Source organism: Zea mays, chromosome 5 (assembly GCF_902167145.1).
Source record: "Zea mays cultivar B73 chromosome 5, Zm-B73-REFERENCE-NAM-5.0, whole genome shotgun sequence".
NCBI lineage: Eukaryota > Viridiplantae > Streptophyta > Magnoliopsida > Poales > Poaceae > Zea > Zea mays.
Window position 1 is genome coordinate 88,051,687 of NC_050100.1, and position 17,174 is coordinate 88,068,860.

The 17,174-nt window shown below is 45.7% G+C and overlaps 1 protein-coding gene across 1 annotated transcript; it reads left to right on the top strand.

Moving 5' to 3' along the window:
• Positions 1-13,294: 13,294 nt before the first annotated feature.
• LOC100280912 (VQ motif family protein) lies at positions 13,295-14,453 on the top strand. Its single transcript, NM_001153832.2, has one exon. It carries the CDS (start codon positions 13,383-13,385, stop codon positions 14,085-14,087), a length of 705 nt encoding a protein of 234 aa, NP_001147304.1. The 5' UTR covers positions 13,295-13,382; the 3' UTR covers positions 14,088-14,453.
• Positions 14,454-17,174: the final 2,721 nt, after the last annotated feature.

The window sequence follows — 17,174 nt, forward strand, 5'->3', positions numbered from 1 at the left end:
CGAGTGTCATCCGTGACACTCGGCAAAGACGTCGTCTCCGTCACCCGTCGCCGTAACGGCCGCTTTTCTTTGCCGAGTGCTCCCTGGCACTCGGCAAACCTCTTTGCCGAGTGCCCGAGAAAAAGTACTCGGCAAAGAAGGATTTGCCGATGCACTGTTTGCCGAGCCTTCTTTGCCGAGTGTGACACTCGGCAAAGCCTTTGCCGAGTGTTTTTAAGGCTTTGCCGAGTGCTTCGGGCACTCGGCAAAAGCACTCGTTTCAGGTAGTGGGGTCCGAGTGACCCACAGCCCTGTAGATCTTCTTCACTCCTCCGCGACCATGACCGCTCGACCAAGCTCTCCGCTACCGCGCGGTTACAGATGGTCAGATGCCACTGACCTATCCGGGCTATAAAACCCAGGCGCCCAGTACTCCTCTCCTCCTTGTTCGCTTCATCAGACCCAACCGCCGTCGTCATTGCAACACGAGGGGGGAATGTCATACCTAGACCTAAGAGTTCTCTTTCTCGCTAGACCTATTCACCTATTTGAAAGAGGTGGCTCTAGTTATCATAAAATATTTGATCGAAACATCATACCTAGACCTAAAAGTTTGGGTCGGGCTGTTTAGGGCCGTCCAGGTACAATCCGAAAATAAGAGCCCAAGGCACGATCCGACACGAAAAAAATAGGTCGAGCGGCACGGTTCGAATGGTCGAGTTGTATTGTGCCTTATACTTGGGCACGATGGGCAGCACGCCACGGTACAACATGAAGTGAAGCACGGATTAGAAAACTAACGTTAAAATGGTTATTTCATGTTCCAATAATTTTTATCTCTTCACAAAAGTTATAAAAAACATTGATTTTCTTTTTCTCGTATGATTTTTTTTATGTATAGCAAAGTTAGAATTAATTTGAAGATATATTTTTAGATATATACAAGTTTTTTTACTTTGTATCGTGTTTGGGCCGATACGACGCGAGCATCGCCCCGCCGTGCTTTAGGGCCGGACCAGACCTTCTGGTATGTAATTGGGCAGAGCACGACCTAGCCCGAAATTATTCCATACCGTATTTCAGCTCTAGTCATACCTTTTCATCAAGACCGATGGTCTACATTTATATGCTTGGCAGAATGGCAGGTACAACATTTTGATTAGATTTGCAATCAGATTAATTGACTCAAATACAAACAAGAATTTCTGGATTTAGAGTCCTAATCAAAGTCCTATACAAAATAGTGTCCTGAACAGAGCACAGGAAGCACAAGACACATTCAAACGTTCGCCGGATGGGGTTTATGGTTTACTTTTTTTAAAAAAAAATACAGACCGGAGAGCCAGCAAAGAAGCGCATCATCCTGGCTCCTGGGTGTTGGATTAACGAAGCACATATAATAGGAAAAAAGATGCTAGCTGAGATCGGTGTTGATTAAACGGGGAGCATGCGAGGGCCAAGTGTGTGTGGAGGAAAAGAATATCCAGTCCAGTCAACCCATGGACTCGTGCCGTATCGTCAGCTCACACGTCAGGGTTCTGTCCACATCTGGTGCTGGGTCCCACCGCAAGTTGCTAGTGCTTGGACTCTTGGAGTATGGATCCATTTGAAAACTCTGACCATCGGGCATGTTTGGTTCAGCTTTTTTCTGACCAACTTTTCTGAAAATCTGGCTGTGGGGAGAATCTGGCTGTGGAAAGAATCTGAGTATCATTACGATTACGTGTGGAGGAAAATAAAGTTGTTCATAAGGCTCAGGATCTAGAAAGTGATGAATTCCTACTATTAAAACGACTCAACCGATTATGTGTTTATATTGATTTTGGATGGTTTTTGTCCCAACGAATTTTATAGAAGCTGGCTGAAAAGCTGAGCGTTTGGCAGTCCGCAGCAGCTTTTGGTGGCCAGAAGCTGACAGAAGCCGAAACAAACAGGGCCATCGTCACCTGGATGAGCTTGCGAATTAAAGTTATACCTTTCTCAAAATTGAAATAAACAAAGCAAAAACGGAGCGTGCGAAACTGCAGTCGATCAATTCAACTTCTATATAACCCTAGGTGATGATCATCGGGGTGGGTGATCATCACATAGGATGATAGATATATTAGTTTTTATTTATGATCGAGTATAAATCATGGTTCGAATTCTCATTTGTGTATAAGTTTAACGTTTTACCAATTCAATATAAAAGAGCACGAAACCATATGGAAACTGGAAACTGGTGCCTTATATATAAAAAAATAACTAGAAAAGTGTTTGTATGCGGTTTTTATTTATGCTTAGAGTATAGAGTATAAAATATAAAGACATTTGTGTTTTGTTGGCTTAGTGAGTGTGAACGTAGGTTTAGAGTCAATAATCATGATCCTAATTTTTATTTGTGTATAATTTTATTTTATTTTTACCATAAACGTGAGAGAACATGTTGGATCTTTTATGGGCTTGGCCCATTTATTGAATAAACTCTATGGTGTGTAATGGTGAAGGATACCAATAGTACCACATTGGAAGTCCAAGGGTCTTTTGCCTTGACTTATATGGTGGGATTTATTCCACTTAACTTGAGAAGTCAAGAAATGGACAAGGGCGTGCCACACGCGCGCGCGCGCCGCCGCCGCCGCCGGCCGGGCCGGGCCGGGCGTGGCAGGCAGGCGAGCGGGCGTGGTTGTGTTAATTTTTAGCACTCACTAACCGCGTACGTTAGCCGAGTGACCCTGTCTCTTCGTCAGTCAGCCGAGTGACCCTTCTCCTTCAGCTGCCGACTTATGGCGTGACTCGGCAAGAGCTGGCCGACTCATGGCATAACTCGGCTAGAGCTGGCCGACTCTTGGCGTGACTCGGCGACCTTTCTCCTTCAGCTTCCCTCTGCGAGAGGTTAAATAGAGGAGCACCCCTGTCACTCGGTACACGAGAGAAAACACTTTCAGAACACAGTCCAGCAGCCGAGTGAGGGTATTTCCATCTCGTGACTCTGCGCGCACAGAGAAGCGAGAGGGCAGGTGCCTCCGGAGCCCTTGCCGTTCGAGACCTTGCACGAGGGATCGGCAATTAGGTTTTTGGGGAGCGTCTACGTGACTGCCCAAAGTCTTCTTCCTGCTGACATGACAAGTGAAGTTGGACAAGGATCTAGATCCTCGGAGCGCATGGCAGGGTATGATCAATTCATCTCCTTACTGTTTTTCATTCTGCAAATTATATATGTTCATACCTGCTGTTTTATTTATAGCCATAAATTTATCCAATCTGTTTTGTCGTATTATATCATGACGTGTCTGATGCCTGATCATACTAGTAATATGATAAATCTGTTTGTCTTAATTTACAGTCATGTTGTTTATGTTGTTATCTGTTTATTTTCAGTTGTTCCACAATAATACATGTTCCATGTTTATTTGCTTATTATATTTATATGATTCATATGTTTCGTGTTCTCTTGATCCATATTGTTATGGATATATTTGAGATAATGATTTTTATGATTAAACATATTTTATATGTCATCATCATAATGTTAATTTATGGAATTAAAATAATACGGAAAATGCCTATAATTCTAACAGTCCAAAAACCTAATGTTAGGCATTTTTCTGTCAGAGGTTTTGCTGCTGTGCTAAAGCCTGATCCTTTTGATGGTAAAAACTTCTTGATATGGAAAGCTAAAATGGAATTGTGGCTAACTGCAATGTCTTGTTTTCATGCCGCTGAGGGCAAGCCTGCCAACTTACCTCCTGAGGATGAGGCTAAGTTTAAGGCTGAAGACAACCTCTTTCGAGGTGCAGTGATTAGCGCACTGGATACTAAATTCCAGAAAAGCTATATCATCCTTCCCACAAGGAAAGAGCTGTGGGATGCTCTTGTAGGAAAGTTTGGAGTTACTGACGCTGGTAGCGAGCTGTATCTCATGGAGCAGCTGTATGACTACAAGATGGTTGAGAACCGATCTGTAGTGGAACAGGCTCATGAGTTTCAGGCACTAGCTAAGGAACTCGAACTTTTTCCTTGTCCTTTGCCTGACAAGTTTGTGGCTGGCGGTATAATCGCCAAGTTGCCACCTTCTTGGAAGGACTTTGCTACCTCTCTCAAACATAAGAGACAAGAGTTCAATGTGGAAGAGCTCATTGGTACTCTTGATGTTGAGGAAAGGGCTAGAACAAAGGACAGTGGAAAAGGTGTTGAGACCTCTACTGCTAATATGGTGCAGAAGAGAAACTTTCGCAAGTTTAACAAGAAGAAAAACCAGAACAAACCAGAGAACGCGAATAAACCTGTTCATACAGCACAATTTAAAAAGAAGAACAACAATAACAAGGGAAAAGGAGGTTGCTTTGTCTGTGGCAGTGATCAACACTGGGCAAGAGAGTGCCCTGATCGCAAGTTCACTCAAGACAAGAAATCAGCTAATGTTGTAACCACTGAAACTGAAGAAGGAACATCTGGGTATGGTAATTCTTTACCATTTGTTCTTTCAGTCTGTAATTCACCTGAGTGGTGGATGGACAGTGGTGCAAACATTCATGTGTGTGCTGATGCCTCTATGTTCACTTCCTATCAGGTCGGGAGGTCTGGCGCCTTGTTGATGGGAAATGGGTCGCGTGCTCATGTTCTTGGTGTTGGTACGGTCATTCTGAAGTTTACTTCGGGAAAGACGGTGCCATTGAAGAGCGTGCAGCATGTACCCTCTATCAAGAAGAATCTCGTTAGCGCTTCGATGCTATGTCGAGATGGATATAAAGTTGTTCTTGAGTCTAATAAATGTGTTGTGTCGAAACATGGTACTTTTGTTGGTAAAGGATATGATTGCGGAGGCTTGTTCCGCTTATCACTGCATGATGTGTGTAATAAACTGGTGAATTCTGTTAATTTTTCTGATGAGTCAGATCTATGGCATTCACGTTTTTGTCATGCAAGCTTTGGCTGTCTTATGCGGTTAGCAAATATAAATTTAATTCCTAAATTTAACTTGGTCAAAAAGCCTAAGTGCCATGTGTGTGTTGAATCAAAACAACCCCGCAAGCCACACAAGGCTGCTGAGGCGAGGAGTTTGGCACCTCTAGAACTTGTTCATTCTGATCTGTGCGAGATGAATGGAATTTTGACCAAAGGTGGTAAAAGATACTTTCTCACTTTTATAGATGACTCCACTAGATTTTGTTATGTGTATCTCTTAAAAACAAAAGATGAAGCGTTCAATTATTTTAAGGCCTATAAAGCTGAAGTTGAGAACCAACTTGAGAGGAAAATAAAACGGTTAAGGTCTGATCGAGGTGGAGAATATTTCTCTAATGTGTTCGATGAGTTCTGCGTGGAACATGGTATTATTCATGAGAGGACACCGCCATTCTCACCACAATCCAATGGGATTGCTGAAAGGAAAAACCGCACTCTAACAGATTTGGTGAATGCCATGTTGAGTACAGCGGGATTATCCAAGGCATGGTGGGGTGAGGCGATTTTGACAGCATGTCATGTCCTGAATAGAGTTCCAACAAAGAACAAAGAGATCACTCCATTTGAGGAATGGGAAAAGAGAAGAGTAAATCTCTCGTATTTGCGCACTTGGGGTTGCTTGGCTAAAGTGAATGTGCCAATCAACAAAAAGCGTAAACTTGGGCCTAAAACTGTTGACTGTATATTCCTTGGGTACTCTTTTCACAGCACTGGGTATAGGTTCTTAATTATAAAATCTGATGTGCCTGATATGTATGTTGATACTATCATGGAATCAAGAGACGCAACATTTTTTGAGAATGAGTTTCCCATGAAGAATACACCTAGTGATACAAGTCATGAGACTATAATACCCCATGAGCACGAACTGTCGATTCCTATAGATCATGCTGAGGATTCTCACGTGCACATCCCTGAGGAGGATGACACTATAGTCACTCGAAAGAGCAAGAGACAGAGGGTTACAAAATCCTTTGGTAATGACTTTATAGTGTACCTTGTGGAAGACACACCAACTACCATTAGTGAGGCATATTCCTCTCCTGATGCTGACTTATGGAAGGAAGCAGTAAGGAGTGAGATGGAATCTATTATGTCTAATGGAACTTGGGAGGTCGTTGACCGTCCCTATGGTTGTCAACCTATAGGTTGCAAATGGATCTTCAAGAAAAAGCTTAGGCCTGACGGTACAATTGAGAGGTACAAGGCAAGGCTTGTGGCCAAAGGATATACCCAAAAGGAGGGTGAAGATTTCTTTGATACCTACTCACCAGTGGCTCGATTGACTACAATTCGCACATTAATAGCCGTGGCAGCCTCTTATGGTCTTATCATTCATCAGATGGATGTTAAGACAGCTTTCCTTAATGGAGAGTTGGATGAGGAGATCTATATGGATCAGCCAGAAGGGTTCATTGCGGATGGTCAAGAGAACAAGGTGTGCAGGTTGATAAAATCATTGTATGGCCTAAAACAAGCACCTAAGCAATGGCATGAAAAATTTGATAATACTCTTACAGCAGCTGGCTTTGTTGTAAATGAATCTGACACGTGTGTATACTATCGGTATGGTGGGGGTGAGTCTGTTATGCTGTGCCTTTATATTGATGACATTTTGATCTTTGGATCAAATCTCAATGTGATTGAGGAAGTTAAAAATCTTCTATCGAGCAATTTCGAGATGAAAGATTTGGGAGAAGCTGATGTCATTCTAAACATCAAGCTTGTTAGAGAAGCTGATGGTGGGGTAACTTTGTTACAATCCCATTATGTGGAAAAGGTATTGAGTCGCTTTGGTTTTAGTGACTGTGATCCTGCTCCAACACCTTATGATCCTAGTGTGCTATTGAGAAAGAATCAGAGAATAGCAAGGGATCAATTGACATACTCCCAGATCATTGGCTCGCTCATGTACCTTGCAAATGCAACAAGGCCAGACATCTCTTATGCTGTGAGTAAGCTAAGTCGGTTTGTGTCGAAACCAGGAGATGATCACTGGCGTGCTCTTGAGAGAGTGTTGCAGTATTTAAAAGGTACTATGACATACGGTATTCATTATACCGGAAACCCAAAAGTGTTGGAAGGCTATTGTGATGCCAACTGGATTTCTGATGCTGATGAGCTTTATGCCACAAGCGGATATGTGTTTCTGTTTGGAGGTGGCGCTGTTTCCTGGAAGTCTTGCAAGCAGACTATCTTAACGAAGTCTACAATGGAAGCAGAACTCGCAGCATTAGACACTGCTGGGGCTGAGGCCGAGTGGCTTCGTGATTTCCTATTGGACTTACCGGTAGTTGAAAAACCGATACCGGCTATTTCCATGAACTGTGACAACCAAACTGTGATTACAAAGGTTAACAGTTCTAGGAATAACATGAAGTCTACAAGGCATGTTAAGAGGAGATTGAAATCTGTCAGAAAGTTGAAAAACTCCGGAGTTATAACTGTGGATTATGTCCACACATCGAATAATCTGGCAGATCAATTCACTAAGGGTCTATCACGCAATGTGATAGAAAGTGCATCGAGGGAAATGGGTATGAGACCCATGTGAGATCTACTCTAGTGGTAACCTGCTCTATGTGATCGGAGATCCCGTGAAGTAGAGTGGAGAAACAAGCTAGGAGTAGATTGTGAGGAAAGATCCCTTCTTTAACTCATTTCTGATGCACATCTTTCCTATCTGTAAGGCAGGATGGTTTTTACCTTAATGTATTCCAAGAGTCTTATAAAGGTGAGATATTGTCCTACAGAACATCTTCTGAGGAATACACCTATATGAGTCAGACTGCTAGTCACAGTCTATGGGACTTGGGTAATCCCTAAATACTCATGAAAGGCACTGAAGTGTGACTTATATGCTTCTAAACAGCGGGAATACCCTTTTGCAGCCTAGTATCAGCAAAGGATTTGAGTGAATCTTATTTCGCACAAAACTGTCAATTCAAGGCTTAGTCCATTGTTCAGTTGTGAATGAGTGAAACTCTTATTCTAGATGGATGTTCAACTTAACAGTCTCCATCGAAACACTGGTATATCAAAGGATTGTGATTCTGATACTTCATCATTACAAACCCTAGAGTTTGGTGGGGATTGTTGGATCTTTTATGGGCTTGGCCCATTTATTGAATAAACTCTATGGTGTGTAATGGTGGAGGATACCAATAGTACCACATTGGAAGTCCAAGGGTCTTTTGCCTTGACTTATATGGTGGGATTTATTCCACTTAACTTGAGAAGTCAAGAAATGGACAAGGGTGTGCCACGCGCGCGCGCGCGCCGCCGCCGCCGCCGGCCGGGCCGGGCCGGGCCGGGCGTGGCGTGGCGTGGCGTGGCGTGGCGTGGCGAGGCGAGGCAGGCAGGCAGGCAGGCGTGGTGTGGTTGTGTTAATTTTTAGCACTCACTAACCGCGTACGTTAGCCGAGTGACCCTGTCTCTTCGTCAGTCAGCCGAGTGACCCTTCTCCTTCAGCTGCCGACTTATGGCGTGACTCGGCAAGAGCTGGCCGACTCATGGCATAACTCGGCTAGAGCTGGCCGACTCTTGGCGTGACTCGGCGACCTTTCTCCTTCAGCTTCCCTCTGCGAGAGGTTAAATAGAGGAGCACCCCTATCACTCGGTACACGAGAGAAAACACTTTCAGAACACAGTCCAGCAGCCGAGTGAGGGTATTTCCATCTCGTGACTCTGCGCGCACAGAGAAGCGAGAGGGCAGGTGCCTCCGAAGCCCTTGCCGTTCGAGACCTTGCACGAGGGATCGGCAATTAGGTTTTTGGGGAGCGTCTACGTGACTGCCCAAAGTCTTCTTCCTGCTGACATGACAAGTGAAGTTGGACAAGGATCTAGATCCTCGGAGCGCATGGCAGGGTATGATCAATTCATCTCCTTACTGTTTTTCATTCTGCAAATTATATATGTTCATACCTGTTGTTTTATTTATAGCCATAAATTTATCCAATCTGTTTTGTCGTATTATATCATGACGTGTCTGATGCCTGATCATACTAGTAATATGATAAATCTGTTTGTCTTAATTTTACAGTTATGCTGTTTATGTTGCTATCTGTTTATTTTCAGTTGTTCCACAATAATACATGTTCCATGTTTATTTGCTTATTATATTTATATGATTCATATGTTTCGTGTTCTCTTGATCCATATTGTTATGGATATATTTGAGATAATGATTTTTATGATTAAACATATTTTATATGTCATCATCATAATGTTAATTTATGGAATTAAAATAATACGGAAAATGCCTATAATTCTAACAGAACATAAGGACCTTGAAACTGTGGGGAACAAACTGGTGATAATAATATTGACCAAAGAAAAATCATGTGGTGGCCAGACTCACACGTGTGCGGTCAAGAAAATATATAAACGCGGAGTACGTTTGATGGGTACATGAGGTGTTATTTGTTAAAGTAACAATATTGGCCATCCATCCTAGGTGTGGTCACGATCGAACACGTTGAAGCAATGAAGCTAGCCAGTATATTACACACACACTGACACACACCAGTCAGTACAGTCCCATTTGACCTCCGGCTAGCTAGCTAGTCAGATGCATGTATGGATCGAGAGAGCCGTGCGAACTTGAGCAAATGGCTGATGCATAGACGATGGCGACCGTACGTCGCTTGTAGCTTAGCTTACTAATTGCTTTAGATGCTGTCATTTTATATTTTTAAAGGCCAGAAAATAGATCAGAAATTTTACTAGTATCAAATAAAAAAAGTTGCCTCTTAATAGTACTATAATCTAAAAACGTGGGTACATTTGCATTGACTTAGCGACTGTTTGTTTACCCCTTAGATTATATAATCTGGATTAAATAATCCTAAGAGGAAAACAAACAGTCCAGCTTATTTGCCCAGATTATATAATCTAACCCCTTGGATTATGATAATCCATAAGCAAGTGAGAAGGTGTTTATTTCAGATTATTTTTTCCCACTTCCCCACTACCCTTTCAAGTTTCCTAGAAATTATCCACCATTGCCATTATAATCCACTGAATCGTTTTTGCGCCTATCGGATCGGAGAAGCCCGCCGTCCAACAGAAACACGCCGCCTAGCCCTCACCCCCCGCGCCCCGCGTCACAGGATCCCGCCGCCTGGCACTGCCGACGGGACGGACGGGATTGTGTACGGGGCAGCAGATTCCCGCCCGCCGCTCCGAAGCGTCCCGCGCGCCAGAAGGCTCCGCGCGGTCGACGGGGATGCGTCCCGTGCCCCATGGCACAGGATCCCGCCGCGCCGTGCCGACGGGACGGACGTACGACGGGGGCAGCCGATTCTCGCCGCATATCAGCTGGGGCGCCTAATTTTTCTCTGCAACTGTCCTGCCGAGATCTAGAGTGCGACCATCTAATTGCTACAATGCTACTCTATCTACAGGTGTATTGTGATGGATCCTCCGTCGGAACCAGCAGACATTGAATCAGGAGTTGGTGATGTTACGACACCTGAACGAGGCAGACCAACCATGGTACGTGGTTCTATGACGGCAGGTCGTCGTGGCGCAGGATTTACACTGGCAGGGCGTAGTGCCGGTCGTGGCACTAGTTCTGTGAAACGTGGTGTGATACGCGGTAGTAGGAGTGCCGGAAGGATCATTCGTGGTGGCCGAAGTGTTGGTATTGACATCGATTTAAATGCTCAAGGTCGGGAAGATGATGAACCAATTGAAGTTGAAGCTGAAATTACTGCAAATAATTCGGTGAGTAATTTTCTAACACATGGCCATTGCTAATTTGTAGACATTTGTAATGTTCATATCTGATATGAGGGTGTTCAATAACGCTCTAACAAAATATGCCACTATTTTTCCACATCCTCCACCAGGTATCATATTGTTTATTATATAATTTCAATTTATAAATTATTATGGTCTACTCTCATATGTCGGTGTATTTTTAGGTAAATATTATCTTGTTGACTCAGGATATCCTAATCGATCTGGATATCTAGCACCATACAAAGGAACAAAATATCATTTACCTGAGTATCGAGCGGGTCCCCGAACTAGCGGAAAAAAGGAGACATTTAACTATTTGCATTCATCTCCGCATAATGTAATGTGATTGAACGCTCATTTGGTGTTTTGAAGATGAAGTGGAGAATTCTGTTACACCTACCCAGTTATCTTATGGCCAAACAATCCAAAATAATACATACATGTATGGCTCTTCATAAATTTATTCGTGACAGTTCTTTGGCAGATAAAGAATTTGACCATTGTGATGAAGATGAAGATTATATGCAATGCCATCATCTCAGCCTAGTACTAGTCAATTTGGGGATGAAGAAGGTGACATGAATGCCTTCCGTGATAATATTGCTAATGCAATATTTGCCAATGTCAATTGAATTATTTTTTTTCAAATTATTTATGTAATAAATTATGAATACTCAGAAACGTTTGTTATATTGTTCATGTCATATATGAGTTTCAACCTAGTACAAATATAGAGGGCATTCTTGTCTTTCTCATACAAAAGAATCTTATTAACAACTCAAATAGTCTGGGTAAACAAACAGAACTACTCAGATTATATAATCCAGATTATATAATCCTCCAAAAATAATTCAGATTATATAATCCATGGGGTAAACAAACAGGCCCTTAACTAGCGGCGGTGTAAATGCATGCGTAGTGTCTGTTGGAACACTCGCTAGACCGTTTTCTGTTGGTAGATCCATTTTTTTTGTTCTTATTTTTCGGCAGGCATATAGGAGTTGGGGCCTCTTGGGGGGTTTGATGTATAGTAGTTGGATCGAGGATTATGAGGTCATTTTCTGTGCGTATTTCATGAGAGTTTTATCTGTATCTCTATATAACCTATAAGTTTAAATTTTGCAAAAAAAAAAACCATTCAACCAAATCACTCCTAGACATAACCCCTCTAAATTCACCAAACAAATTGTATTTGTACATAAACTGGATAACACTTATCTTTCTTACTCACTCAAATTGAATGGCTAACGTTATTAGGATATTCTTTACTCTCATCTTTTACACGCACACAGTAGCGAAGCTACCAAATATTTTATTGGGATCATCCTAATTACTGATTGAATCCAAACTATAGAATTGCATTTAATAACAATGTTTTTCCACTAGAAATTCAGAAAGTTACCGGGGTCTGACCCTAATAAAAGAGCATGGTTCCACCGCTGCAGGCACAGTAACTCCCTCTCTCCTCTGTCGCTCCTCTCTCCCGTCGTCGCCGCCGGCCACTCTCTCTTTGGGACGATAACATATCGTTAGCACAGACGTGTAGTAGACTAGTACTCGTTAAATAACATGTCATGCAGTTTAAGGAAAAGAGATACGAAGAGTTTTATAAGAGATGAGAGAATTTTACGAGAATGAAATTCTGGATACAAGATAAATGTTGGCACGACAGTCTTTAGACGCAGTAGTATGAAACTACGTGGTGAGAATGACCTGAGGGTCCGGGCCTCCGGGGTGGGGGAGAGGGGACTCGCTCCGCCGACGGAAGCTTCGTCGTGGTTGCCGCGCTCACCTGGTCAGTTCACATGTGTCAAAAAATATGACAAGATGGCGGGCGGCGGCCCAGCGTGCCGCATGCATTTTCTTTTTGTCATCTGCAGGGCAGGCAGGCAGGCAGCCAGCGAAGTGGGAACGCCATTACGACGACGCGCGCGACTCCTGTCGCTGCATGCTCGCTCGTGCGCGCGGCCCGGTCCAGTCCATCCCCAGCCCAGATGGAGTAAAGCTGAAGCAACAGCCAAACAGATATATATATACGTGGCGGGGGGAAAAAATCGATCGCATCGCATGCAATGCAGCTGGATCGATCGACCGGCCCGCCGGCCGGCGAATGGTCGCAAGCACGCACGGTGGCGCGCGCCGAAAACGTACAAACGCACGTGTCGTAGAGGTCTCCGTCGCCCGATCCGCCGCCGCGACGACCCCGATCCACTCGCCGCCGTGGCTGTGCCCCTCCAAACCACACAGCTCTAAGCTAGGCATGAAGGCATCTACTAGTATTTCTTTTTTCCGCGACCGCGAGGGGATTAGGAGAAAGTAAAAAAAAAAAAACCGCGACAACATCCAAATTCACGGCGCGCGCCGCGCCATCCCCGCAGCTCGTCTCCTGTGTGCCCCGGCCCAGCGACCGGTCCCACTTCCACGAGCGGGCCCCGGCCCCCGGCGTCCGGTCCGGGAGGAGGGACGCTTCGTGGAAACCTGCACGAGCCATCGACCTTCCAGAAGACGACTTGGCGCCGTGCGTCGCGCATCCGACGGCCCGGCGACCCTCCCAAGCGCCCCCGGTTTGACTCGTCGCCGGGGGTGGCAACTATAAGTACCTGCCCTCCCCGTCCGTCCAAAGAACTCTAACTCCTCTACCAGCCGGCGCACGCCGACGCCGACGCCGACGGGCACAGTACTAGCGACCGAGCTGCGAGCGACGCCAGGGCATGGGTGACACTGGCGCGAACATGGCCCACTGGGGCGGGCTCTACGGCCGGGGCGGCGGCGGCGGGGTTGTCGCGCCGGCGACGACGGAGACGGTGACGACGGCAGGAGGCGGCGGGTCGGTGTCGAGCCCGACGTCGGGCGGGTCGGGCGGCAGCCCGAGCCGCGCGCAGCTGCAGCCCGGGGTCGGGGTGGAGGGCGGGCGCGTGGGCAAGCCCGCGCGGCGGCGGTCGCGCGCGTCCCGCCGCGCGCCCGTCACGCTGCTCAACACCGACACCTCCAACTTCCGCGCCATGGTGCAGCAGTTCACCGGCGTCCCGCCCGGGCCCTACGGCCCCGGCCCCGGCGGCGGCGGGGGGCCCGTCATCAGCTTCGGCGCCGAGTACGGCGGCGCGCAGCTGGTGCGCCCGTCGCCGACGTCCGCCGTCATGTCGTTCGACCCCCAGCACCACCACCACCGGCCGACGGCGGCGTCGTCGCTGCAGAGCCAGCTGTTCAGGCCGCAGCAGCAGCAGCAGTACGGTGCCGACGTCGGCGGCTACGGCGTGCACGGCATGGCCATGGCGGCGCCGTCCTCCTTCCTGCACGGCGGGTTCGAGGCCTCGTCGGAGGACCGGCTGCTGCTGCAGAGCATGATGCAGGCCTCGACGATGCCCACCGGCCACCCGCCCCCCACTAACAACGGCAATGGATACCACTTCGGCTAGCTGATCGATCCACCGGTTTGATCCCCACCGCACAACCGAGGTAATTAATATAATAAGCGGGGAGCTAGATCAGGGATCCATGGAACGAAGAAGCCGTCGTCGATGACCACGAGCTGATGATGACGCGTGTTCTAGCTTGTTGCTGCTGCTTAAGCAGCTAAGCATTTTTTTTGTTATGTTTTTTTTGCTGGCCTCGCAGAAGGCTAGCTAATTACGAGTAAGTAACTAAGTATAGTTAGTAGTGGTAGTGTTATCTTGCTGCTTTAACTAGAAAAGGAGTTAAGCTAGGTCGATGTAAATAGTTCCCTTTCCTTTTTTTCTTTTTCTTTTTGAAAAAATATCAATCAAGAAGTTTAATTTTGGGGCCGTCGTCAGGTTGTTGGCGCGCGTGCGCTTTCGGTGTGTGTACATACAGCTAGTGCAGCTGATAGCGAGGAATCTTTTCTAGAAGATTGCCTTGGTTCGGAAGCAAAGTTCAAGAGGGCTTCTCTCTCTACCCCTCCCCTCTCTACTTGTATGCTAGTACGTACTGATTAATTATAGTATTATTATTATGGTCCCGCCGCTAATTAATCGCACGTTGGTCAAATGAGTGTGGAACATATGCTTTTTCTTTTACAATAATAAATCATCAGACTTGACTTTGGAAACTTGTCTTTAGCGTCGGATTAAAACCTCGAAAAGAGAGATTAGAAGGAAAGTGCCAGTCAATCTCTACATAAATTGGTAGTGATATAGACCTCCATTGTTGTTTCTTGTCACTAACCAACGGTGGTATCCTCTTAATTATTACCGGTCCAGAACATTGGTATGGCAATACTGTTAGTCCAATACATAAGTTGTGAGTGTTATATATATATGATCATTGTCGGCATGTATATCGAGTTGGCGATGATCTTGTCCCGCTTAATTATTATTTCAATATTTCTATTTTAGTTTTGTGTTGTCATTGTTATTTCCTATGGTTACTAGATTTATTTGCATACACACAATAAATCCATCAAGACTTGTATATTACAAACGTTACAGTAGTAACGCATATATATGTTATAATAAAAATGAACATATCACTACAGTAAACTAATAAACATCCGACGGCCGCCTTATCTCCGACGGCGGCCTACGAGGCCGTCGGAGATAAGATTATGTCCGACGGCCACAAAGGGCGCTCGGAAATAGCGCTTATCTCCGACGGCCTCGAAGGCAGCCGTCGGAGATAAGGTTATGTCCGACGGCTGGCAGCGTAGCCGTCGGAGGTAAGACTTTTTAATCCGCAGGAACCGGCGCGCGGTTCATTTCCACGCGCGCGCTCTTCTCTTCTCTTCTCTGTCTCTGCCCACGCGCCGCCGCCGCCGTCGACTGCGCCGCCGCCGTCCGCTGCCCGGCGCCGTCGCCCACTGCGCCGCCGCGCCGCCGCCGCCCCTCCCACTGCCCCGCCGCCCCGCCTCCCAAAGCCCCACCGCCGTCGACGCAGCCCCGCCCACACGCCTCCCCGCCCAGCCGCCGTCGCCGCCGGCCGCCGGCCGCCGGTCGCCGCCCCGCTCGCCCCGTCGCTCACGTCAACAGGGGTGCCCCGTCGCTGCCGGCTACATCTCCGCCCGCCATATTATCAAAGTAAGTATTTTTAGATTTATTTTGTATATATTAATATTGTTTTATAGTTTCTAATGTTGTTATTAAATAATTAGTATGTTAAATAATGTTTATCTTATTATATCCGATGGCCTAAATTTGATTATTTGGCGAAATTTGATTATATGGCCTAAATTTGATTACGTAATTAAATTACCTTGTTTTAGTTTATTTAGTGGTGCTTTAGATAATTTAAATTTTAAATTTCCGAGGGTAATTATTATGCCCTCGGAAATAAGGTCATTTTATATGATTTGTCATTCATAACAATGTTATTTCGTATGTAATATTGTATTGTGGTTTATTAGTTTAATTATTTAATAATACACGATGATTCTAGTTAATCATAGTGTATCGTAGTGTGAACAAACGAAACCTAGGCGTCACCCGTTTCGGCCCAACACACCTTACAAGCGACGCATGTGAGGTATGTTGGGCCGGAATTGTCCTTTTATTGGACAGCCTCGGGGTGACCGACAGAGTTCGTGTTTATGACAAAAGCATGTGCTCCTGCTTAGTTTCGGCAGCATAACCCCTCTGTTCTCCAATTGCACCATTTTTAGGCGTGCGATTGGAGAACAGCGGGGTTATGCTGCCGAAATTTCGCACGACCACATGTCTTGTCATAAACACGGCCTCGTCGGTCACTCCTGGGTGGGTTTAGGACCTATCCTTTCCTACAGATGTAGGGGCGTGATTTCTTCGTAAAAACGGATGGCCCGTGCATTACTTATCTAATTAAGTTAACGTCTCGTAGCTAGTATGGAGGAGAATCGTCGATGGATGTATGAAGGTTGGAAGAAAAGAGGTGCTCTATCAAGTGAGTGGGTGGCCAAGACTGATGCTTTTCTCGACCATGCTTTTGCTCGGTCAGAGACTGGAACCGATGTTAGGTGCCCTTGTAGCAAGTGTCGGAACATTAATTTCCTTGACAGGAGGACTATGTCGATACATATTTGCAAGAACGGTTATATGCCAGGCTATGAGGTGTGGGTGCACCACGGTGAGGACCCACCTCCTCGTATTGTATCGGAAGTTCAGTCACATGAAGAGGAGGACTACGATAGGATGGAAGAGATGCTTGACGATGTACGCCATGAGTTTGTAACCGTCGATTCGGAGAACCCCGGTCAACCCACCGAGTTTGAGGATCCAGCTACACCTGAGGTTCAGAAGTTCTTCGAGCTCCTTAAAGCTGCCGAAGAGCCGTTGCATGAGCACACAAAAGTGACCGTCCTTGTATTTGTGACTCGACTTATGGCTATTAAGTCTAAGTTTGCATTCTCAAACAACTGTTACAAGGAAATTTTGAACGTGATCAGTGATGTACTTCCGGAGAATCACAAGATGCCAAAGGACATGTATCAGTCTAAAAAGCTGTTATCTGGCCTCGGTATGGACTACGAAAAAATCGATGTCTGTGAAAATAATTGTATGCTTTTCTGGAAGGAGACC

Excerpts from the sequence above, each read along its gene's own strand:
- LOC100280912 (NM_001153832.2), top strand. The coding sequence starts at position 13,383 with ATGGGTGACACTGGCGCGAACATGGCCCACTGGGGCGGGCTCTACGGC.